This window comes from Periplaneta americana, chromosome 10 (genome assembly GCF_040183065.1).
Source record: "Periplaneta americana isolate PAMFEO1 chromosome 10, P.americana_PAMFEO1_priV1, whole genome shotgun sequence".
In the NCBI taxonomy this organism is placed as follows: Eukaryota; Metazoa; Arthropoda; class Insecta; order Blattodea; family Blattidae; genus Periplaneta; species Periplaneta americana.
The window spans coordinates 33225848-33253811 of record NC_091126.1 but is presented as its reverse complement, the minus strand read 5'-3'; the positions used below and the strand labels follow the sequence as shown (position 1 = coordinate 33253811).

The 27964-nt window shown below is 37.5% G+C and overlaps 1 protein-coding gene across 6 annotated transcripts in view; it reads right to left on the bottom strand.

Moving 5' to 3' along the window:
- Window positions 1-27964, bottom strand: part of LOC138707577 (patched domain-containing protein 3-like) — a 175806-nt gene that overhangs the window by 66544 nt on the left and 81298 nt on the right. For 5 of the 6 annotated variants that reach the window (XM_069837175.1, XM_069837174.1, XM_069837176.1 and 2 more), the window contains one exon: window positions 17659-17905. The exons of the other annotated variant lie outside the window; for it this stretch is intronic. In XM_069837175.1, coding sequence (XP_069693276.1) covers window positions 17659-17905 — 247 coding nt within the window. The remainder of the gene's footprint in view (window positions 1-17658; window positions 17906-27964) is intronic. 6 annotated transcript variants of the gene reach the window in all.

Here is a 27964-nt window from a genome sequence, read left to right as displayed (position 1 = left end):
CAATTGGTTTTTGTTTCGTATGAAAAAGATGACAGCAAAAGATCTGAGTTTGCCAAAGACATCACTATAGGGACAAATCTATTTTCCTCTTTATTCATAATTCCAACGAAATGTAGTCTATGTACACGAGTTAAATTTCTGAGGTCAAAAAATGAAGCTGAAATCCCTGCAGTGATCTAGATCTTCAGTTTGTCGCGCAGGCCTGGGATTTTTCATTGAAATACACATAATGACACTAATTTGAGACGGACAACGTCGAAATTCGTGATTTTTTCGGGGTTCTCCAATTTCCCCACGTTACGCATCAGCATTATTCCGCCCGATCTCCCATCACATCATTCCATAACATTTCCCTATTACTGTCTGGCGACAAACGAAAAGGTCTGGTCTAGGGACAAGCGGGGTTGCCTGCTTTGAACAAATATTTACAAGAATCGCGGGGTTTAATTTTCAAAATAGTTCTTATTATTCGTTTCTGTAAAATCAAATTCTGTTTATTAGATACCGATCTGCTGCACCCAAGAAATTATGTTGTATTTAATCCTGAAGTAGATAACTTGTAACCATAGCAGCAAGACATCGGCGTTTCTCTGCTGCAGTATTGCGATAATTTAGAAATGAGTAATAACGAGTCCATTACTCGGGAGATTATCTAGATGGGATACCTCTTCTTCTTCTTCACCATGTAACTATTCCTCGGATACAGTTTGTGTTTTTATTTTTTTTTTATTTTAGTAGGTTATTTTACGACGCTTTGTCAACATCTTAGGTTATTTAGCGTCTGAATGAGATGAAAGTGATAATGCCGGTGAAATGAGTCCGGGGTCCAACACCGAAAGTTACCCAGCATTTGCTCATATTGGGTTGAGGGAAAACCCCGAAAAAAACCTCAATCAGGTAACTTGCCCCGACCAGGAATCGAACCCAGGCCACCTGGTTTCGCGGCCAGACGTGCTAACCGTTACTCCACAGGTGTGGACTACAGTTTGTGTTAAAATATTCAGAAACTTATACACGAAAGCTTATCTGTTCAGAAGCCGGCGAACGCCATTTCTGAAGGTTATGTAATTTAGTTGTAAACCTTTTGACTGCACATAAGCGTAGACACTATCTAGACGGAAGAAGCAGTCTTGTACTTTCATAAGGAGATATTGCTTGATGAGCATTTATTATGCCAAATTCAAAATCGATTATTATGGTTGTTGGTTGAAGCGAGATATTACTTTTATTACAATACGAGTAGTTCAGTACTTATGTGGGAAACTTTGTGTATAGAGCTTCCTCTTTTGTGGCTAGAAAGCAGTAAACAAAAGGAAATGCATGTTTCCTATAGGAACTGTGTATGGTAAATATTTGTTTCATAACTGTTGGAGAAATTGTGAACGTCTCATCCGTAAACCATGTACAGGATTTATCCAAGCGTTGAAGGCGATCATTTGTGGCAAAATAATTAATTTGGTTACTACCGACTGTATTAAGGTGCCTAGGAAAAACCATTCTTCTCTCAAGGAGACTCTGAAGTCTTGCGTTCGTCACGCGATTCTGCTAGAGATCTGGCATTTGGCGGAAGGGTTGTTTGACGTTGCCGGTTCATTGAACGTAACATCACAGTCTACAGTCACGAAGCTTGAGTTCTGAGGGTGCTAGAAACAATAGACTGTGACGGTACTATTTTGCATTGCCTGTAATGAGGCGATATTAGCGATCCTAGTGGTGAGCAACTATCTAATGTTTGCATATTTACTACGTATTGAGCTTCGCGACTGTATATACTAGACTGTGGTAACATCGTATTTTCTCTGGTAGACTCAGTAGTAATCCTTCCGGTATTTCGGGTAAGTATTCTATTAAAAATAGTTGATGTGGGCAATTCAGAATGATCAGTGGCTATTTCCTCAACGTTTACAATGACTTTTTGTTGGTTTCAGTTCAGTTACAATTGGGAATCACTTTCGGTTACAGCTCTGTCTCTTCATACTTCGTTCTTTATTCACAGCCAATAAACACTTAGCCACCAGCGTGGATCAGTCGGTTAAGGCGCTTGCCTGCCGGTCTGAAGTTGCGCTCGTGCGAGAGTTCGATCCCCGCTTGGGCTGATTACCTGGTTGGGTTTTTTCCGAGGTTTTCTCCAACCTTAAGGTGAATGCCAGGTAATCCATGGCGAATCCTTGGCCTCATCTCGCCAAATACCATCTCGCTATCACCAATCTCATCAACACTAAATAACCTCGTAGTTGATACAGCGTCATTAAGTAACCAACTTAAAAAAATAAACACTTTTCGTTATTTCTGTTTGTATGTCGTTTATAATAATAATAATAATAATAATAATAATAATAATAATAATAATAATAATAATAATAATAATAATAATAATAAATGAAACCATCTCTTACAATAGAGCATGCATTAATTTCCATCCAAAGACAAGAAATTTAACATGATTGTACAAAACTGACGTAACAGAAATTGAACACTATCTCAATAACTACATAAAATTGTCTATATCACAACAGTATTTGTACTAAATTTAAAATAAATGCAAATCCAGATGTAACATATGTAATATCCTAAAGAGAAATTATATAACTATATAGTACACTTGCCAAATTTCAATATGTTAGACGAAAATAGGTACCAAGAATAGTAGGCCTACATACAAATGAAGTGTACATGTCAAACGTCCTTATTGTGAACCGCAGTATGTCAAACATAATGGAATCATGTATGTATGTTTGTGTGTGTATGTATGTATGTATGTATGTATGTATGTATGTATGTATGTATGTATGTATGTATGTATGTATGTATTCATGCATGTATGTGTGTATGTACTGTATGTATGTATGTATGTATGTATGTATGTATGTATGTATGTAGCGTATGTATTTTATTTTATTGGGTTATTTTACGACGCTGTATCAACATCTCAGGTTATTTAGCGTCTGAATGATATGAAGGTGATAATGCCGGTGAATAGCGTATGTATGTATGTATGTATGTATGTATGTATGTATGTATGTATGTATGTATGTATGTATGTATGTATGTATGTATGTATGTATGTATTTATGTATGTATGTATTCATGCATGTATGTATGTGTGTATGTACTGTATGTATGTATGTATGTAGCGTATGTATTTTATTTTATTGGGTTATTTTACGATGCTGTATCAACATCTCAGGTTATTTAGCGTCTGAATGATATGAAGGTGATAATGCCGGTGAATAGCTTATGTATGTATGTATGTATGTATGTATGTATGTATGTATGTATGTATGTATGTATGTATGTATGTATGTATGTATATATGTACGTACGAATGTATGTATGTAGCCACCGGCGTGGCTCAGTCGGTTAAGGCGCTTGCCTACCGATCTGAAGTTGCGCTCGGGCGCGGGTTCGATCCCCGATTGGGCTGATTAGCTGGTTGGGTTTTTCCGAAGTTTTCCCCAACCGTAGGGTGAATGCCAGGTAATCTATGGCGAATCCTCGGCCTCATCTCGCCAAATACCAATTTCATCGACGCTAAATAACCTAGTAGTTGATACAGCATCGTTAAATAACCAACTTAAAAAATAAAGAAAAAATAAAATAAAAATTTATGTATATAAGTATGTATGCACACTTAAATGCCATCGACCTGGGCCAGGATCGAACCCGCAATCTCGAGCACAGAATGCCAGTGCTGTACCGACTGCGCTACCCAGGCCGACTGTATGTATGTATGTATGTATGTATGTATGTATGTATGTATGTATGTATGTATGTATGTATGTGTGTGTATGTATGATACGATATCTTCACATCACTTTATAGAGTTTGTTCAAAATATCAACCTCCTGCCTCAATCACAAATCACAAAACGTAATATAGGTTTTTCTATTCATTTAATTGTATGCTATCGTCCTTTTCAATCTACAGCATTATTTCACTTCCAGCCTGTATAAACGCACAAACAAAATCGACATATGAAAAACCTCTTTCTGCATGTCAGACCTCCTAAACTTACGAGCTGCACGAGAGTGTGGAAGTCAAGGTATTCAGGATTATATCATTCATTTAATATACATCTGCTACAGGCTGCAAGTTACATCCTTGAAATAATTTAAAACTTGACACGGGTGCTTGAGTAATTTGTCTAAGTTTTTACAACAGATTCATAAATGCAGTACCGATCTGAAGTTGCGATCGGGCGCGGGTTCGATCCCCGATTGGGCTGATTACTTGGTTGGGGTTTTCCGAAGTTTTCCCCAACCGTAAGGTGAATGCAAGGTAATCTATGGCGAATCCTCGGCCTCATCTCGCCAAATACCATCTCGCTATCATCAATTTCATCGACGCTAAATAACCTAGTAGTTGATACAGCATCGTTAAATAACCAATTTAAAAAAAAGGAAAAATAAAATAAAAATTTATGTATGTATGTATGTAAAAATATTATGGTTCATTTAACGACGCTCGCAACTGCCGAGGTTATATCAGCGTCGCCGATGTGCCGGAATTTTGTCCCGCAGGAGTTCTTTTACATGCCAATAAATCTACTGTCATAAGCCTGTCGCATTTAAGCACACTTAAATGCCATTGACCTGGGCTGGGATCGAACCCGCAATCTCGAGGACAGTAGGGCAGTGCTGTACCGACTGCGCTACCCAGGCCGACTGTATGTATGTATGTATGTATGTATGTATGTATGTATGTATGTATGTATGTATGTATGTATGTATGTATGTATGTATGTATGTATGTATGTATGACACGATATCTTCACATCACTTTATAGAGTTTATTCAAAATATCAACCTCTTGCCTCAATCACAAATTCTCAAAACGTAATATAGGTTTTTCTATTCATTTAATTGTACCCTATAGTCCTTTTCAATCTACAGGGTTATTTCGCTTGCAGCCTGTATAAACGCACAAACAAAATCGACATATGAAAAACCTCTTTCTGCATATCAGACCTCCTAAACTTACGAGCTGCATGAGAGTGTAGAAGTCAAGGTATTCAGGATTATATCATTCAGTTAATATTCATCAGCTACAGGCTGCAAGTCACATCCTTGAAATAATTCAAAACTTGGCACGGGTGCTTGAGTAATTTATCTAACTTTTTACAACAGATTAATAAATGCAGTAGTAGTAATAATAGTAGTTGTGGTGGTAGCGGTAGTAGCAGTCGTAAAGTAGTAATAGGGTAGCAATGGTGGTGATAAGAATAGCATTCATAGAGTGGTATTGTTGATAGCAATATCAGCATTTGTGTAGTAGTAGTGGCTAAAGTAGAAATCTTAGCAATCGTAGAAAAGTAAGAGTAATAATATCAACTGTGGGAAGAGATATAGTTGCTGTCGTAACTGAAATAAGTAGCGTAAATTTACGTTAAGCGAAAACCGATGGAGTTCTTTCAGAATTGTCTTCTGTCGTACTTATTACAATCATCATTGTAGCCTGTCATCATCATCATCATCATGATCATCATGATCATTATCATCATCATCATCGCTTTGAAGAGACATCACAAATCTATCTGAGGAAGTGTCGATTAAATTCTTGCCATAAAAGTCTTCCACACATTTGGCATGTTTGCAGGTCTTCAGTTATTCGTTTGTACAGAGGATACAGACAGAATTTATTGAAAAGAGTTTGTTTATGTTCCGTGGTAAATTGTTTTGTATTATTGCAGCGGAAGAATCCTTTAATCTGATACCAAATTAGCTTAAAATCTCTTGATGAAATTGGTCCAGATTTGTTACAGAACAATTGCGTTAGCGTGTCTTGGCGAACTTTTCAGTTCGTCTCCATTATATATACAGGGTGTTCCGAAACTATTCGTTCAAATTAATACAGAAGGTAGAGAACATGAAAACAAATATATTTCGATAAGGAATATATGGTCTCTGAAGTCAACTTGTAATGTTATGGAACATTATGTTAGTGGTTCTGACGTAAGCTGTTGTGACGGTGGTGCTGACTGGGAATGTGTACTGACATTCAAAACTGCTCTGTGCACAGTTGGTTGGCTCTGAGGTCTGCTTGGAAACATACAGATTCATTCGAAAGCAGCACCGCCTAGTGACAACAACGGTGACTTGCTTGTAAACACACCAATTCAGTCGCAATCATTAACGGCTTGTGACAACAGCAGTGCACATGGAGCGGTTTACTCATGCTGAAATGGCTGACATGCATTTCAGCATTGCTGTGAGGAATCATCTGAGAGCCACCTTTGGGAATCGATGGATCGGCCGAGGTGGCCTCGTGGCCTGGCCACCCAGGTCACCTGACCTCACGTGTCTGGATTTCTTCCTCTGGGGGCGTATGAAGCAGCTGGTGTATGAAACCGTTGTGGAAACAGAAGAAGACCTCGTCGCTAGAATTACTGTCGCTGCTGATGCCATTGCGGACATGCCAGGTATCTTCGAGCGGACACGACAATCAATGGTCCGACGATGTACTGCGTGCATACAGGCTAATGGTCGCGCATTCGAGCAGTTCCTGTGAATGCCACTGATGTAATTAGCATGCTAAACTACCTTCTGTGTAAATCGTCCCTAGGATCAGAAATTGCTTTCAGGGACCATATGTACCATTACAAAATATATTTGTTTTGATGTTCCCTACCTCCTGTATTATTTTGAACGAATAATTTCGAAACACTCTGTATAGACTTACTTTCTTACAAATGGCTTTTAAGGAACCCGGAGGTTCATTGCCGCCCTCACATAAGCCCGTTATCGGTCCCTATCCTGTGCAAGATTAATCCAGTCTCTATCATTATATCCCACCTCCCTCAAATCGAGTTTAATATTATCCTCCCATCTATGTCTCGGCCTCCCCAAAGGTCTTTTCCCCTCCGGTCTCCCAACTAACACTCTATATGCACTTCTGGAGTCGCCCATACGTGCTACATGCCCTGCCCAACTCAAACGTCTGGATTTAATGTTCCTAATTATGTCAGGTGAAGAATACAATGCGTGCAGTTCTGCGTTGTGTAACTGTTTCCATTCTCCTGTAACTTATCCCTCTTAGCCCCAAATATTTTCCTAAGAACCTTATTCTCACACACCCTTAATCTCTGTTCCTCAAAGTGAGAGTCCAAGTTTCACAACCATACAGAACAACCGGTAATATAACTGTTTTATAAATTCTAACTTTAAGATTTTTTGACAGCAGACTAGATGAAAAAAGCTTCTCAACCGAATAATAACAGACATTTCCCATAATTAATCTGCGTTTAATTTCCTCCCGAGTGTCATTTATATTTGTTACTGTTGCTCCAAAAATATATATATAAATACGTTCCAATACTCCTGTGATCTTGACAGTTTTTTCTAAAACTTCATTCACTGGGACCAAAAGTCAGAAGTTTACCACATTTTTCGGTGTAAATTCACCCTGAAAATATGCGTAAACCTAGCACTATCCTGTAACACAATAAAATGAAAAGGAGTGACCAGGATTTGCACCTGAGACGTTGACATCTAAATTCGGAACGTTCTTCCGACAGAGCTACAAGGCACAAGTAAAGACGCATATGCGGAAAAAATAGGCCCAATCTCCCTCGAAAACGTCCTGATGATTTGTGAAAGCCCTCCAGGATGCCTGGGATGCCGTAATTGAGAACAATTGCTATTTGAAAAGACTAATCGAATCCATGCCCACTTGACTGTAAGAGTGATCGAGATTGGAGGAAGATGAACTAAATATTGAATCGTGACTTTTTGTTTTATTTCTTGAACTTTTAATTGTTTGAATTTTCTAAGGCAGACGCCAGTAAGTTTGTTTCGTTTATACCACGAAAGATAATTCTGTTGAGAATATAATCTTTATTTCTTGTCATTTGCAGCCTTAATGTCATAATAAATAATGGTAAATTCATGGCACAATACATTCATGAACCTGATGTTAATTACTAAAATAGTCATATAAGAGACAGGAGCAATTACATTTTCTCTTTCTCTTAAAAAAAAAAACAAACAAAAAGAAAACAAACAAAAAAAAACAACAAAAAACGTAAAAGTACAAGGTTATGTTTGAACGCACGACCTCACGAATACCAGCCCGAAACGTTACCATTAAGCTATCACAATAATACGCAGAACTCTTTAATTATAATTGTAGATATTAGGCAACTTTGCCCAATAACATGCAACATCGCCTGTCTCCAAATTTTAGCGGAGATACCCAAAGGCCACTTTTTCTTTTGGCAGATGTACTGTAGCAATTTTGGCAATAATATTAATAGTAGCAGTCAATGTGACAGTAGTAGTGGCAAGAGTATTATTATTAATACAGTAGTACAATATATGCACTATTAGTAGTAGAACCTTCTTCATAAAAGAGACAGAACGAGCCTTCCTCGAAACAGTTTACTCTCGTTATTTCCGAGTTCCACAATTTAATCTCTCATATTATATTTTTCCTATAATTCATGTCTGTCCATGCATGCATATGCAGAAAAAATTATTCTTCCATCCACGTGCAAGTCAGAATTACTTCCTTCCAGCATTTTCTCATTTGCTGGTTATATCATCCATGAAAAAAACGTACTTGAAATCAGTGTTTAATTAGTTATAAAATAACGAAGAGAAAAATGTCGAGACACGCCGTGAAATGACTAGAAAACATAATTACTTGTTTGCCATTGACACTGCATCTTGATCGTCATCAGAGGTCAACTTAAAGATTCGTCAGTCAAGGTGAATCGCTGCAACCAAATGAGTAGATTGCATAAAGTTTGGTGTTGGATGACCCTAAGCATAATAATGTTTCTGTAGGATGTTGAAAGTAAGCACGATGAAAAAGTTGATGCAAAATCCCTCCTAATGACCGCCAATTCAAGGCTGTAGACTAGATTCAAGTATACTCTATTTTTTTTTCATGGAGTGCAGTTTCACAGAAAGGACTCTGCCGACAGACCTTCTACTGCCCCCTACTAATTGGTTGTCATAAATAAATGTCTTTCTTACTGTGACAGAAATCTTGTCTTCTCCTGTCAGTAACCAATCACAACCCTTGTTCAGAAGAATTGACAGGCTCCCGTCAAATCCACGTGGAGGCAGAGTTGCTGCATCTTTTCCGAATTCCAAGAATCCCGTCAGTCTTATTTCGTGGGTCACCAGGATTGTGGCAACTGTGCAATGTCGGGACGAGGGGACAGGATGGAATTGTCAGAGGTGTTTGTGTAGGAAGTCATAAATCTGTAAGTGGGTGTTCAAAGCAGCCACCGAACTGCACTCCTTGAAATAAAATAGAGTATACCTTAGTGTGTTTCTTACTGTTCCAGAGACGCCATATAACCTAAAGCCAACAAGAAGTTCTGGCTCTGTTAATTTTGTTGTGTATCTATTATTTTATACCATTTGCAGTACTATCTCCATTTCATGTCATTTTCATTTTATATTAAGTTTAAAGTTTCGCTATGTCACACATTCACTGGGTCTCCCTTCTTACACCACAGATGGGCGTTTCTGGTCACATCCGGTATTCTCATTTCTCCCTTTTGTAAAACTTAAACAGCCAGAGTTAAGAGAGTGGCCAGACTCAAGTGGCACCACGTGTTACTTTCAGTAGAGTGAGAGCTCTGTTGCCCGCTTTGGCTACCAGACGACAGCAAACACAGCCAGGTAAGACAGTAAACACGGGGATAGTTTACAGGAGTCAAGTGCTTGAAGCCTCTAAACTTGATGCTATATTTGTGATCACACGGAGACATTAAACTTGAAACCATGCTTGAAAAAAAGCGCGCGCTGAATGTTGTATTCGTAGTGGTTTTTGAATTCTTGTATTCTGTTATAGTTAATAAAAATCAATAGTGAACTGGGATTTTTAATTTGGTGAAACTGAATATGCAACCAGCACATATTCAAGCATGTGTGCAGCTAATCTGCGCCTTGTTATTGTATGAATTACAAAATATTCTTGAAAAAAAGGAAAAGAGAACATGGTTAAAAAATGGATTCGTAGAAGAATTATGCACGGTGCATCTAATACCTTGTTGAAAGAATTAGCTGAAGAAGATCCTGCAGAATACAGGAAACATCTCAGAATGAGTCCTGTTTTAAGGGTTTTTAACTTTTTTCGAACCACTTCTACGTCTATGTTTTCGAAACCTTGTTCCATGAGTTCACTGACTAGTTTCTGGAATAATAATTCCCGCTTGTTTTTATTGAGGTATTCTTTGTCACGTATATTCCATACAAGTTCATACTTCTCATGCACTTCAAAAAACTTTATGATATCGTTGGAATTCCACTTAGGGGCGCTCATTATTAATAATTATTAATTTACTTCGACAATAGGCCTAAAACTACTACTTTCTACTTGCCAAGTTGCTGTAAGTTCGCATTCACATGCGGGAAGTAGTGGAGTCAAGTTGGTCACGTGACGGGAAAGTGGACACAAAAGTTGACGGGTCGTCAACTCAAATTCTGCTTGACCGCCAAGTCACAACTTGACTGTCTCGACCATATCATACGAGGAAAGTCTAAGGAAAGTCGACTTGCTCCAAGCACTTGACTCCTGTAAACTATCCCCGTGTGAATTAGCCTTTACCGAAAGTGAGGGTGATGCTTTCTCCCCAGTGGTTCTTGCAAACGTGACGTCATTAGTCACGTGATGGGACGGAATCTTGACTCGTAATGAAAGAGCTCGGGAGCCCATGATCGTGTGTGTTTCACAGTCTGGAAGCGCTCACAAATCCTCTCGATGTTAGCATTTACTTCCTGTCTTTCACCCCTTCCTAACTTCGATTCCCCTTTGTTCATCCCGGTTTGCTCGACCCCGGTTCCTCCTTCGAACTCTTCTGCTGTCGAAAATTCGCAAAGCGAGGCTCGTTGATCTCTCGACAAAAGGGTTTATCGTTTCCCCGCTCTTGGTGTCGAAAAGTCACGAAGCTACGCTCGTTTGATCCATCGACACCCATGGAGCTTGTTCTCGCTGTCGAAAAGTCGCTAAACTAGGCTAGCTGATTACCAATTTCTATCGCGACTCTCCTGTTTCCCCTACGCCAGAACCAGGAAAAAAGACATATTTTTTCTTATTTTCAATTAACAAATATTAAATAACACATCATCTCCCTTTAAGCTTCGGCCCTCTTCTCCCTATAAATATTTTCGATGTCGCCTAATCTATTTCAATCATTTCATTTACACTGAATGCCCTCATCACGATGTAATTGAGCTACTCGCTGAATTTGGTGTGCATGGTAGCGTGAAGTGGTGACCGTGACTAAACGATCACAGGTTCGAAATCTGCCGGAAACAGAAATTTGGTTGTGAGTGTGTGTTTGTGTATACGTGCATGCACGCAAGGCCGGATTTAACAATCATGCCGCCCTTAGGCAACAATATTTTGTCGGCCCATACAAACATAGGCCTATTATTTCGTTATGAATAGAGTCCTGCGTTTGGGTACCGAAAGCCTCCAAGCGACCCACAACAGTGTAGGTGTGTATGAAGTATAGATCGGCGGCATTCGACCCTACTACACAGTTCAGGTCTCCTGTTCAGTGAACATGCGAAAACAAAACCAAAACTAGGCGCTTAAAAAATAAGTGCTCTAAAATAAGAATTTGGTAGCCAGCATTTCATTAGAAGAAATGATATGTATTTTATCAGAAAGAAGCAGAAAGTTTTCATTTGAAACGCTTGAAATGTTTACAGTCATTCATCGTAATGTGTAAAGACTCGTAAAGTACCTTAATGCGTTTTATGTAATGTAAAAATCAAAAGTAGACAAATTCCGTGCAGCACGTAGCCATGGCGAATAAAAATTTGTATGTGGTACCTGAATTATTTATTGAGTTCAAATTTTTTTAAGACTTCGATTTCGTTTATGTCACTACGACTAATACATAATGTTAACAAAAGCGGATGTATGAAGAAATTCGAATGTATCTCTTAGATTAATATTGTTACAAATTCTGTTGCGGATTTCAAGATATTGTCACTTCATAGCTTCAGTGGAGAGCACAGTGCATCTCTGAGAGCGTGTGTTTGCATTGCATAGATCAGACGTCTCCAAAAGCCTACTCGCGAGTAAGCCCCTGAACGGAACCGAAGCTAGTACGTAATGAGCGCGCTCCGCCTCACCCATCCCCACTTGTACTGTACTCAATGTTTATGCGCAAACGAAGAGCAGTGGCGGACTGTCATTATCATTGTGTTGGTCGGAGTGTTCCACCGTTTCACAATGTCTTCTAATCGTGGACGTAGTACATTCAAGGATGAATAGGAAGAGACTTTTTTTTTAGTTAGTGGGGAGAATGTGAAATGTTTAATTTGTTCGAAAATTCTTAAGGGTGTGTTAAAATTCAACATGCGACGACACTACTCGACTCTTCACAAAGAATATCATACAATTACAGGTATGCTGGACATGTGAAAATAATTTATTTTGGGACGTCTGTATAACTGTTGGTTATACAGGGACATCACTTTATTTTTACCAACATTTTTAACATTAACCTGGCTATACTCGGAAACTCTGTTGCCCCCTTCCATTACAGGAGTTTGATGTTACTAGTGCAATATGTAAACAAATCAGTTTACTAGGTATAGGAGAGAAAAGTAGTGTATCCATTTATGTTGTAGGGAAATACGATATTACGATTTTCAGTTTGATTATCATTTTTACGGAATTTATCAAAATACAGTAGAGTAGTAACATTTTTTTTTCAAAAACTCAACTTTTCAGGCGGCTATGTTCGTTATGTAATGTTTACTTTATTTAGCATATTAATTATTGGTGATACCATACAATATAGAGAGTGCATTTAAATTGAGGGGGGTCATAAGTAAAGGGCTGTAAGTGCATTTAAGTTACTTTTGAGAAAATGGGGTTTAAATATTTAAGCTTTCGTAAAATCGGTGAAATTTTTATTTAAATTTTAATGTGTGATGCGATTAAAATATCCCTTTGCCACTAAAATTTTAGATACTTTAGCTTACACTGGATGCACTCATGTTATTACAAATGTCACTAACATTCCTTTGCTTCTAGCCACCTTAATTCAAAATAAGCTAATCTGAATTTTTAAATAAATTGCTGAAAATGGTTGCCGTTCATTACAATGCAGGCTTCAGTTCTTTTATGCATATTATTAAAAGCATTTTGAAGCATATTCTCTGAAATTGAATTTATCGTTTCTTGAATATAATTTTTTAGTACGATATTATTAATATATGTTCTTTCTTCTATAGAAAACGCAACCATATTTCTGAAACACACTATACACTGCAGTGTTTACTTCAGTGCTTGAAGACTTCGAATGCAACAGCTGCCGTAAGTTTGTGTGTCTGACGGGAGCAAGGACATTAGTGAAGGGGTGGGAGTGAAGTACATTCAGAAATGCAGGTACAATAAAAATGCAAGTAAAAATAAAATGATGTCCCTGTACATAATAAGCTTAATCAGTATATTACAAAACGTTTACACTCAGTTCCGAATGACAAACATATAGTTTTTCGTTTAATTTTAGGTGAAATACGTAGGCCTACAAAAAACTTTGATAAATATAAAACAAGACAATACAAACACAGCTTTTTGCTAACTATGTTTTAGCTTGGAATACTGGAAAATCAATGAAATCCTTTACAGAATCGTAGATACAGGACGTTACTAAAATACTGTGTCCAGAACAAAGTCAAAGTTTAAGAAAATTAAAATGTTTCCAATTACAGTTCAGAGAAGGAATTTCAAGATTGCAAATGTAATTGAATCTGAAGTCTAAACTACAATTAACCAGTTTGTAGCTTACTCACTTGCATTGGACGAAAGCACAGATAGAAATGACAAAGCTCACCTAGCCATTTTCATCCGAGGAGTTAATGAACATTTTACTGTGTCTGAATGTCTTCTAGATGTAATTACAAAATATAACTGGAGAAGATCTTTTCCAGGCACTGAAAGGCACCATAGAACAGAAAAGGTTGAATTTACAATGGCTTATGTCAATAGCAACAGACGGGGCTCCAGCTTCATAGTATGTCAAAATAATATACAAACGTATGATATTTCTTATTCTTTTGATGTTATTTGTAACCATAAGCAGATCGTTGCCGCGATCCCCCACTGAACGCTCCCATCTGTTGAGGTACGAGTCTCTCCCCCTTCTCTGCCTTACAGCACACTGTGTTCGGCGGGCAGCATTGAGAGCACGAATGACGATACGCTTTATGGAGACCTCTGGCATAGATATTTAATATTGTTTAATATGTTCCACTAAATGTATCACCTTAGCTTGAATGGTTTTCTCATTGCATGTGTGGGATAAATGTGGTGGCTCCCGAAAATGAAGGGGCTCGCTCCTGAAATTTTTTTATTTTTGTCTAACCGTGGTAAAATGTATATTTTATTGTATATAAACTGCCTTTAAATAAATACTTCGTTATTATTGTTATTAAATTCAAGTGGTATTTTGTACATGAGTATTATTCCTGTTCACTCACTTACAGACACAGGTACACGAATAAACAGATGTAAACACACAGTACCGGAGCGTGCGGGGAAAGATCGCAGCGTCAACTGTTCACTCGCAACTTTCTCTCCATACCAAGCTAGTATGATCGACGTACACTTAACTTGTATTCAAAGTAACCAAACGTAGGACTCTAGTTATGAATATATTTGTACGTGCGTATTGCTACAAAGGGGATTGTTCTACATGTAGCTAATACAGTAACAAAATCTAGTAAACAGTGCAATATACAGACTAGAGGTGAAATAATTCTACAGATTGAAAGGGACGATAGAGTACACTTACATAAATACAAAACCTATGGCATGTTTTGTGATTAAATGCACGGTAAATTAGAAAATTAAGTTGAAAATTTCAGTAGTCTGGCAACATCGCCGCTGGTACACTCATCTCCCTTTTCGTAATACAGTTGTAGGAGGTCAACTAGCTCGGTCTGTCTCCCTACATCCCGCGTCCCTCTCTGGCTACGACGTTGCAATGTGCTCGCATCGTTCAGTGGCTTGTATTAGTGGTTTTTAAATTAAATTTACACGAAAACCGTCCACACTATTGAAATACATCAGAGGGATAAATGATTCTTTATTAGATTTTCTATCGATATGGACAAAAATCACGATTCTACTTGAAATAGTTAGAGAATAAGAGGGTATTAAGCATTTGGCAAAAAAAAAAAAAATCTGAAAAAAGAAGTTTGAACTCTCCACCAATACATTATTACACTTTTTTGTTACATGCAACATGAAAATCTGCATGGTTATTTCAATTCCACTCTGGCAACATGAAAATCTGCATAGTTATTTCAATTCCATTCTGTATGTATATACAGGGTGTTTCCGAGGTGGTGTTACAAACTTTAAGGGATGATGGCGAAGGGCACATGATTAAAGTATGTAGTACTATTTTAAAAACTGATGACGTCACATTTATCTTGTACCATAATGTAGTTACATGCACCAAATCTCCAGCTCATGCTAGCCCATCGCTCTAACATAACGCTCAAAAACAAAAATTCCAATACCTATCCAAACAAAAAAGTTATAATATGTGCACAAGATAAATGGGACACTCTGTATCTGTAAATGAGAGCAGTTTGGTATTAATTAATCTGTTGAGGGGAATGTTAGCGGAAATAAAAGTATATATTACACATTTAATCATAAATGAATGCGTAGTTTCATCACTAAATTCCTCTTTACTAGCCTGTTGATATTTATTTGCGTTAACATGACGTTAAACATGGAAAGCTTTACCACCTGATATTTGACGATGACAAAGTTTACAGAATAGCATACCATTTTGAAATGTAAATGCATTGTCACTATAGCTACATTGAAATCAAATGTCTCAACTTAGCACTACTATACTTGTTTTTTTGAAAGATGGGACATGATAGTTAAGCGGCCGAACTTGGAACTACAGTGCTATGTTGCCAATATGGACTACCATGCTGCCACCTGATGGAAACTAGTAATTGACGTTAAGATGGCTGACGTTAAAACATCCATTGACAATTGACGAGAAGGTAAGAAAACAATACACAAATCGACAGAGAATCAAACACGAAACGTACCAATGCTAACATTATGTGCACAATAAATATCGTCAAGACAGCTATTAAGCACTTGCCACGTGGAAATGGTAGTTTGGCAACTCAACCGTTGTTACCATAGCAACAGGCCTACCACGCTATGTGAAATTTAGTTGTTTTTCCGATCGCAACGCTCCTGTCATGTCCCATCTTTCAAAAAAACAAGTATACTTCGGCATTGTACAGGGACATCATTTTATTTTTACTTCAATTTTTATTGTACCTGAGTTTTTGAATGTACTTCACTCCCACCCCTTCTACTAATGAAGTTCAACCGTCTTCCACACACATCCAAGTCATAGTAGCCTTACCGTCACAGTACGTTCCAAAAATATGTTCGCGTTTTCCAATGACGAAAGAGCTTTCAATATTGCATCATTTTCGCAAAGGTACTGTCGTCCATTTGCCTACGTCGCATTCCGGTTTTCCCCACCAGCTTCTATTCGCCTCTCGGTAAAGGCTAGTGGCTGGGCTGTCTTAGCTCTTTTCTGAGAACATTAATTTCTGTTAGGAATTGGACATATACGTAATATTATACCCATACAACTGTTTAAAATAACTTAAATAAAAGGGCCTCGTTAAGTAATTAACTGTCACGTGATTTCCCTCCTTTCTACGATCCTGCGACATAATCACTTGGACGGACAGTAGATAGAATGAGTAATTTTATCTTTTCGGATCGAGCAGAAGTGAAGATTGAATTTACAGTACGTAAGGTACTCTTTTACAGAGTAGGTACAGAATTATTTCAACATGAGTTACTAGTACGAAGGACGAAACTGGTAATTGGAATTACATACATTAATCTAAATGAACCGCCACCATTTTGAAAAATGTGATTAAATATCCATATTATGATTATTTTTCAATTTAACTTCATTCTCTATATTGTACGCTAATGTGTTGTAGACAGTATAATATACACTGCATAATGAATACGTCCACATGGGCAGCTCAGTTCGTGAGTAAAAACACTCATTGTTAATACAGTACTGTATTTTGATTAAACAAAAACCTAATGAAAATTATTAAACTCAAAAGCTTGATATTTCATAGTTTACGTAAATGGATGAACTACTTTCCTTCCCTCCTATACCTAGTAAAGTGATTTGTTTGTATATTACGCCATCGAACTCCAGTCATGGAAGGGGTTAGCAACCGTTGATTCAAAGGTATAGGCAGGTTAATATCAGAAATGTTAGTAAAAATAAAATGATGTCCCTGTATAATGCAGCTGAAGTAAGCTAACTCGTCTGCTGGCAGCGGAGCGCATTGTGATGTTTTCTTGAAACAACTGTATCGTTCATTTAGTTTACGTACTGAAGGAGGCAGCACAGTGAGGGCAGATACCTTGTATGCATCGAGGTTGTACATAGCGTGCAGAACTAGTAAACATGACTAGTAAACATGAACTGTGTATATGTCTTAGCTTTAAGACCTTCAAATTCCGGTTTCGTTATCGGTAACAAAAATTGTTTTTTTTTTTTTTTTTTTTTTTTTTTTTTTTTTTTTTTTTTTTTTTTTTTTTGACAATTAGAGCTTTATTTATAAGAGTCTTCAAATGTATAATGTGCGTAATTCATACCTTTTGGAGAACTTCAGGTGTCAGAACATTAGGAGCAGTGACGAGGATGGACTGGATACGATAACCCTCTCGATATTGAGTCATTAACCAATCCGTATCGTGGATAAAATCTGAAGTTCGAGGAATCCATAACTTGACCGGATGTTTCTCGTGGTGGAATCTCAGTATGCCCAAACTGCTGAGGGCTACCAGACCGAAGCAACCCACAATAAACCGCCAGGGATGGCAACCAATCCCGTAGCCAAACCTGCAACGTTAACAACAGTAGTCTAAGTATTAAGTCGTGCATCAGGGCAACATTTCTTTCCATCGTCTCTTCTGTTGGCAAATCTTATTGTTGACAATAAAGATATAGGCCTACATGTATATGAATATAAATATATTTTGACTCAAAAGTAGAACTTGTCATATAGATGTAACAGACATGCTTGGGATTGTAAGTACATTGAAAATAAGAGATCACGTGTCCCAGAAATCTCTCATAGGCCATGGTTCTTCGGAAATAAAATAAACGTGGACCGATATTTCAAATTATAAGTGTGCCCAACATGACATTTCTTTTAATAATTCAGTCAGGATAGAACACGCAAAATAATGATTAAAATCATGATACCGCTGTGCAACGTCTCTTGCTGCTACATTCGCTGCTACACTACGTATTAGATTAGATTGTCAGAAGCACAATCGGAAGCCTACCGAAGTCGAGCGTTATACAAACAATTGGATTATAACAATATGATAGTTTGAATAGTTTTTCAATACACGATAATTACTAAAAACCCATTTACAATTATTTAAAAAAGTTATACGTTTTATTACAATAATTCAACAGTTAATCAAACAAGGATTCAACTACTACTAGTCTCATAGTTCAAGAAAGTGTAATTTATTAGGCCTATGTGTCTATGGTGCTATTTAACTATTTGCATTAACATACGTATGTAATTCTATTAGTAGTAAAAATAAACGCTATATTCTTATGAAACGAAAGACTGTTAAAGTAATAATATCTCCTATCTCAAAACTCTAGTACCGGTAACATTAGCCTTGCTGATATATTTCGCACTTGTCGGAGCATTTACTAAACGAGCCAGTACCACTGCTGCTTTTAATAAACAAAACAAATAAAACATTTCTAACACTAAACACTAACAATATATATCAAAATTCCACCGAATTTTGGATATTTAATTGCTCTGACTGTTTAAAACATCTGTCGAACATCGTTGGTGGTTGAGATACACTTCACGTACAGCTCTCAAAATAATAAAATTTGCTATGATATATTATTGTATGTGTGTTTATTTAGCAGCCCCAAGGCTGGTTAGAACCCCATATACCAATAAGATATTACTCAATGGGCAACTAAGCGAGGAGATAATGTGCTAGGGTGGCCAGTTCCTTTCCCCCTCCACTGCGTAAATCGCTGACTAGTAACATAGTTGACCAATCAGACTTGAGATATCCTATGCAATAATTGAAGACCTTCTCAGAAAAAGGATGTAAATTCAAATTATTGAAATGTTTGAGTTAGGTGGAAAAAGTAATTTTGAAGCATTCATTTTGAAACCAGGGCTAGGATTCGAGAAAACTTAAGAATGAAGTGAAGTTACAGTGCAACGGAGTACAGATGGTGTGAGGCATCGCGTTGAGTTTTGTTTATCTGTGTGTTAGTGTACAATTCGGTTCGTGATCAGAGGTACCTATTCTTCCATCTCTCCCTACGAAACTAACTCAGGCCATCACAGTGCATTTTCAATATACAGGGAGTTTCAAAAATACGGGGCATAATTTCAGGTATGTATTTCCCACATGTAGACAATCAAAATAGTTCATTACAACATATGTCCGGAAATGCTTTATTTCCGAGTTATGGCCTTCACAACATTGAAATTCACCGGAACGTTTTTCTTTCCGCAGGTCGTTGCCGTCAAAGGAGACATTAAGAGGGCACTCTGACAGTTCATTCCGAGGCGAAGGTTACATTCAGTGTTGTGTAGGCGTTAGACTGTGCGACATGTATTCAAATCAAGAGCTGGCAGAGATACACTTCATGTACGGTAAGGTGGACGGCAATGCTGCGCTGGCTCGTCGTTTGTACCAGGAGAGGTACCCACAGCGACAATGTCCAGATCGGAAGATATTTGTACGTCTCCATTACCGTCTGTGCGAGTATGGAAAATTTAACTCTCCTGGTTTGGGAAGGAAACGACCAAGATCTACAACTCCAGAAGTACAGGAGGAGATTCTGGAGGCTGTGAACATGACTCCTCCTATCAGCACACGAAGGGTAGCGTTGCAAGTCAGTGTTCCTCATACGACTGTCTGGAGACTGTTGAAATAGTATCAATTGTATCCTTATCATTTGCAACGTGTACAGGCCCTGTCGCCAGCAGATTACCCTGCACGAGTTAGGTTCTGTCAGTGGTTCTTGCAGCAGTGTGGTGTAAATCCGAACTTTCCTGCCTTAGTATTACTTACAGATGAAGCACAGTTCACACGAAATGGCATAACAAATTTCCACAATCAGCATGTATGGGCGTATGAAAACCCACGTGCAACTGTTCCATCTCATCACCAGATGCGGTTCTCCCTCAACATGTGGGCCGGTATCATTGGTGATCGATTAGTTGGACCCCATGTACTTGTAAACAGACTTACGGGGCAGGCGTACACAAACTTACTGGAAAACACCATCCCTCATGTTTTAGAAGACACTCCACTGATCAATCGTCAACACATTCACATCTTGCATGATGGCACTCCTGCACACTTCAGTCGTACGGCTCGCCGGTACTTGGATCGAAGGTTTCCTGATCGATGGATAGGTAGAGGTAGCCCAATTGCTTGGCCTCCACGCTCACCTCATCTGAACCCTCTCGATTTCTACTTGTGGGGCCATTTAAAATTATTGGTTTATTCGTCTCCGGTGCCTGATTTGGAATCCCTTCGGAATCGAATTGTGGCATGTTCTGAGGACATAAGCAATACTCCTGGAGTTTGGGATCGTGTTCGCAGGTCAATGAGACATCGATGTGAGGTCTGTATTCAAGCAGGAGGTGGACATTTTGAACATCTTCTGTAATGACAACGACCTGCGGAAAGAAAAACGTTCCGGTGAATTTCAATGTTGTGAAGGCCATAACTCGGAAATGAAGCATTTCCGGACACATGCTGTAATGAACTATTTTGATTGTCTACATGTGGGAAATACATACCTGAAATTATGCCCCGTGTTTTTTAAACACCCTGTATAGTGAACAGTTTTTCGAACTAGTTGCAAGTATGTACACTTAGCGGCAAAAAGAATGGGCCGACTCTTGGTCGATAGAAATGCTAAGTTCTATCGCGCGGTTCACTCGTGTAAACGTAACTCAGTGCAAGGCATTGCTGTGGTGTCTCTTCATTGAAAGTCGTCCGTCTATAATGTAATAAACCTTACGAGCAGTGTGTGGCCCAGTGGTAAGGAGTCTGACATCCGTGCCAGAGGTTGTGAGTTCGCCTCCTGGTACGATACAATTATTTTTTTTATTTTAACTTTTACTTAATTTATTAGGTTTAAATGTGAAATGGCATTTGTTAACAAACTTCGTCATGCCTACCTTGTTAAAATATTATTGCCTATCACCTGTGGGCTATTAATAGGTGAGACCTGGTCTGTATAAACAAAATTACTTGTTTCACATCCTAAAAAAACGGACGCATATCAAACACAAATAATTAATTAAATTAACAAAAACAAACAATTTGTTAATATATTAACAAAAGAAGGCTGTGGTGGGGACTAGCATCTCGTCCACAAACCACCTGCGTCAACATCTGCCCTCATTCTGCGCGGCATGGAGTCCACAAGATTATGGAACAGGTCTAAATTCTTGGCCATCTTCTCCCTTGCATCTAGAACTCTGTGCTCACAATTTCTCAGGTGTACGAACGGGTGGTTGTTCTGCCCAATTAGAGCGTAGGATCCTTTTGACTGCAGCCCACAAATTTTGAAACGATTCATATCTGGTGAATTTGGAGGCCAGTAGACTGGGTCGACATCACGCCTCATCGTAAACTATCTTTGAATCCGGTTGGCGGTGTGTATCGGACGATTATCCTACTGGAAGAAAAGTGTTCCTTTTGGATATCGTTTTCAGGCGGAAGGCATCATTACATTTGCAAAAATGTGTTCGTAGACTTCTGCCGTAAACAGACCGTGGATGCGTTCCAGAAGTCCTGCCCCATCGTATGACATCCACCCCCAACACGCGACCCTCACGCGAAGCGTATCGGTGGTCATTCATACAATAAACTAGGGTAGTACTATAATTGCTATTGGAGACAATTACCTCGTCGGAGAAAATGACATTTCTCCAATCAAAGTCCTATCGGAGAGTAGCATACATAGAATGTTACTGGAGACAATTACCTGGTCGGAGAAAATGACATTTCTCCAATCGAAATCCTGTCGGAGAGTAGCATACGCAGAATAACCTATGCGAACCAGGGCAATGAGTTATTGTTTCTGTGTCATCTTCAAGCGTAATGACGAAACAGAACCTTATATTAACAGATAGCAGTATTGCTTGAAAGAGAGAGGGAGGTTTATTATTTATTAGAGTTTGGGCATATTCTAAGATATATCGCCACATAATTATAGCTTTGCGAGACACATATGATGGCAAATTTGTAATAAAAAAAGAAGATTGGGGGAGATTCGAACCTTGAGCTACTACTACTAACTTGTTCAATATACCAATGCCGTAACAACTTACGCTACTGCAGCTGTTTGTATCAGTTTGGCATAATACATGGTTTTCCTGGTCATATTCGCTCCGGTCGATTTTGTATTTATCAATTTTATTATTATTTCACTCTTCAAGGGCCCTGATGTATCTAGAATCAACCCGCCATTCGATTTCATTACATATTTTAGCCTCTTAAACAAAATACAGCAAATTTAAATGGTTTAATTATGTGTTACCTAGTGAACTACGGCGTTGACGAGACGAGCATGCGCAATGTATGTCTCTGGAACTTAGAAATTGTCGGCCGGCCCATTCTTTTTGCCGCTAAGTGTACATGTTTTTTCATTTTAATGCTAACGCTTTCAACGTCGCCGAGGAACATGGAAACTTGTGAGGTACCGTCGACCGGGGTTACTTTACACAAGGGGGTAACTTTACACATTTCTAGAAAAAATGTTTAGATGGGAGCACACTAGAGACAATGTGTAGCAACTCCATGGAACTAATTCTATGTGACAACAGCACATGTATGTAGTAGTCTGAATTGTGTGTCCTTATTAAGGGGATCCCGTAAGCAGAAATTCTTGAAATGTGTAAAGTTACCCCCTTGTGTAAAGTAACCCCGGTCGACGGTATGTATGCTACTTCATTTTCCATCGTCACTAGATTGTACTATTAACAGTAGAATATAAGGAAGCACATGGACGCTGTTGTTTACATTCACAGTATGTCTGTCTACTATGTTCAAGGAACTCTATAGTCAAGTAGTGCGTAAATTGGTTGCTAAAGTGTCCCGGATCCTAAGCCTGTTTATAACGATAAAATATTGCAATAAATAGCAGAATAAACTTGTATCCTTGATTAGTCAGATGGTTATGCTAGTAAATATAGTCCTAATGAAATATGCCCCTGAAATTATTTCCCTTTCTTCTGAAACATGAATCAAAATGTTGTTGGTTACATTCTTATTCCGGCGAGGTCTTCAATTGTTATTCCTCTGATATACATCATCAAGTGAGATGTACTCCATGAGATGTATCAGCTATAATCTCAATCGGAGGTATATGATGTATTATACTAGATTTTAAACAAAGATAGAAACAGCGGCCTACTGCAACCATAGCAGGGCACATAGTAGCACGCAACATACGTATACTCAACACTAAATATAGTAAATATGTATATATATATATATATATATATATATATATATACTGTATAATTATTTACGATACAAGTTCATAAATGTTCTCTTTTTTGGTACGATTCGCCTCGTTTTACAAACATACGAGGGCTGAAAAAATAACTTTACGAATGTGTATCATACAATGCTTTTCTACGATAGCAAAAATTTACATTAATTAAATATTTCAAGTTTGAGAGAATATAATAACACGATGTCATGAACGTCTAATCTCATAACCGTTAAGAAATAAGTACCCATGGAATGACAGACTGTTTTATTCATGATTATGATTTCATGGCCGTCTAAATTGGCCATAATCAACGAAGCAATTAGGAAAAGTTCAGTGCTACATTTGAACATGTTATATTATTATGTAAGTGTTCAGAGAAAAGTGGAGACTTGATTCATTAGTGGTGTAGGTATATGTTGAATACAATTTGATTTCACGTTGTCAGAAATTAAATAAAATATACTAATTACGCAATTAATATAAAATAATTAATTTAATATTTTAAAATGTTATAATTATAGTCTCTTAGTTATTTCCAGAAATTCTTGTTAGTAAATTATTGATTTTAACACAGCATTCTGGACATTTACTGAATTAGATCTATAACGAAATATGTAACCATGGAAACATAGCCTATTAGACTGATGAAACGTGAAGTTATTTCAAATCCTTGAAAGAATGCAAGCAATGAGTGGGTAAAATGCAACTTTACGCACTATCGTAGAAAAAATATTTTCCATCCAGCCATTAATTATTTTATAATTCTATATTGTTGTTTATTTTATGAAACCTTCTGTGACAGTACAGAAAATAATTTTTCAGGAGAAAGAAAAATTAAGTAAATATCAACACTGATACTCGATGATGTCATTTATGTTCATCATATTCACCAACGTTTTCTACCGAATTACTTCGTATTCTTATGTACGCCCATTGATTCTCAACTGGTTTTTTCCTTCCTCCTGAAAAATTATGTTATACTGTCACATAGGAGGTTTCATGAAATCAACGATGATATAATTATATTATTTTTATTTCTATGGGCGAACTAGGGATTATTGAAGAAAAACCTGAGACATGTATCCTATTATTTTCGATGCAGATTCACAACAAATCTGAGCCATCGGTGTGACTACTTCTCCCTGTCAGCTGTTTGTTATTTGTAATTTCACTCGAATTGCAGAAATTCGAAAACCGGCAGACTTCGTCAGATTTGTGACTGAAGAAGCGTCTGCAAATATTGTGGCTTCCTGTACCAAACTTATTCCTCTACTTTTATTCTTATCACGTATGGAGGAGTTTCTATAGCGTGAGTAATGTTGAATACATACGTGTACAAATTTCTGTCATTGTTTATTTGATCGGGAGGCCTGCCTCGGGACTCGCAGAGTGAGGTTGATAGTGGAGTATTTGTGGAATAATGATAATGAATGGTGACGGGAAACGGGAGAACTCCGAGAAAATTCTTGCGCCCGCTTTGTCCATCACAAATTGAAGCCTTTCCCCGAATAGGGATCCCAGCTCCGATTTTATTCTTTTGAGAAATTTAAGAAAAACTAAAGGAGCTAGATCTGTCTTTCACAGCGAACGAAATTCGGCTTGGAATTTCAACCTCATGTAGTTGTCATAGCTGCCGAGACACTATCATAGAGTCCTATTCCACTAATAACTCGATTTCGACGATTGTGGCGCTTAGATCCCCATTCGGGGCAAGGTTTCAATTCCTTCATGATCCAGACGGGAATCGAAACCGGATCGCTACGGAATATTCAACTTATAATACTGCTCTGAAATGCGTCGTGCGTTTTGTCTTAATGCTGCCAAAACCTTAGCATTAGCCTATCCATATTTCTCCATTATTCAAATTACTCCTCTTTACTCTAACTGTGAGACACAGACATTAAATATCATTCAGATGTTTCATTTTATCTTCTATAGTTTTATCAGCGGATCTGAGATTCACACAATTCAGTTCGAAGTTCAATATGTACGCCTATCTAGGTTAAAATTAAAATACAAGACCTTGGTTGATTTCCGTTCATTGTCGCAAGTCTTCCGACTTCCTCTCCCACTGAAAACACATTCAGTACAGAGATATAGTCTACAGGATGAGAGTTTATTGCATGTGCGGTCTCGTATAAAATAATATATATTGTTTCGTTTGCATGACATCCTTTTCTGTACGCGCACGATTTTTGTCAGTCAGTATACAGCAGGGCCGGGCATGAGAGCGGCTCAGTCTAGCCAGCCAGAGCTGCTCTCGCTCCGCAACGCACTTCAATTCCAAGCCAGAGCAGAACGCTCACGCAGTGGCGGACTCGCATTACAGCTACCTTCCCTGCATTAATGTAACAAGAGCCACGGTTGTTCTAGTCATTCAGTCTGTCAGTACATAATAGTTTATAAGGATATTACATCAATCCATTGTAAATTACAGAATTTATAACACTCTTATTAAGTTAATGAAATAAACTTCGGTCTATGCACACACACAAATCATTAGGCTTATTTACATAACCCATACGCAATCTCCTCACCACGGTTCTACGAGACAGGCGTATGGCTTCCACTTCCCCTACTTGCTGTGGACAGAGTTCATCTGCCAAAATAATTAAACATCGCTTGATGAATTCACCTTCGTCGAATGTTTTCAATTCCTTTGCAATTTCGTGGCAAATTTTGTAGCTAATTCTCATAGCCGATTCACTAAGTGCTTTATTGTCATCCTATTAATATATAATATAATATAATATAATATAATATAATATAATATAATATAATATAATATAATATAATATAATATAATATAATATAATATAATATAATATAATACAATATAATATAATATAAAATGATGCGATGCGATGCGATATATGATATGATATGATATGATATGATATGATATGATATGATATGATATGACCATAAATTAATACAACTTAAAGAAAATGTTTCTCAGGTACATTATATTAGAGTATCTATTCGATATTTATATTGCATATAAGATATTATAGTACATTTATAATATATAATTTTAAATTATACAAATATTATGATATATCATAGTATAGTATATTACAGTTCATGATATATAATATGATATATTATATATCATAATACTTGTATAATTTAAAATTATATATTACTAAATGTATAATAACTTATAATGCAATGTAAATATCAAATAGATACTCTAATATAATGTACCTGAGAAACATTTTCTTTAAGTTGTATTAATTTATGACGTTCATTACCAACATATTTGTCATATTCAGTAGCATGTTGTAAAGAATAATGTCGTTGGATATTGAACTCCTTAATCAGTTGGAGTGTTTTATGACAAATTAAACACTTTGCTAATCCACTTCTCTCTACGAAAAAGAACTCGTCCTCCCATGATACATTAAAAGCATTGGGTATAGCGGGACGCTTTAGTGTATGAGCGGAAGCTCCATCTTCAAAGTTCGCGATCATACAGCAGAGTCACCACTGCACCGACACTGAATGACGTACAGTATGCATACATCACACCGCTCGCGAGACCCGCTCATTAAAGCACACAGCGCTCATTTCTCAGAATCACGTAATGTGCCCAGCCCTGGTATACAGAATGGATGGCAACCTCTGCACCAAAATTTAAGAGGTGAAGGATAAAAATTTATCTAAAAGGGAAGAATTAACCGTTAATTTTATTTTAATTATAAACCAACATAAGTTCCGAAATAGTCGTATAAAATTGCGTACGACAGAGTGTGCGGTCGTACCTTGTACAATTAGTCAAAATAGTCGTATATGTAACCCTGGCAACCCTGCTTCAACAACAGACAATGGCTGTCAACAGCAATCGAACTAATTTATAAGTTTTACCAACAACGGCCAATGCACTTGAGACATTACTGCCACACAAAAGTGTTTCTTATACACTTAACTGTTTAATAATCGGTATTGCCAACTCTCACAGTGCCCTACCCGCTATATACCCGCCAGATTTAGTATTATCATGTTATATACATAACTAGAATTATATTCAAAATTTACATATATGTTGAAATTTAGAAATCTTCTCACCATTTATGAGCTGCCCCAAAGGAACAAAGAGTACTTAAGTATGTAAATATGTTTACAAGTTCACTGAACCATTGATTTTGTTTTGACAAATGGAACTCCTAGAAATACAGAGCTGCAAATACATTTTTTAGATTAGTAGAAATATACCTAGTTTTAGAGAAAGAGATATGTATTACGAAAACGTAAAGAGTGCTAATGAACTTAGTTTCATTTCGAACATAGATGTTTTAGTTGACCAATTGATCCTTTCAATGCAGCTAAGGTTACAATCGGAATAATAGATGTAGATATTCCAAACCCCTTAAGCAC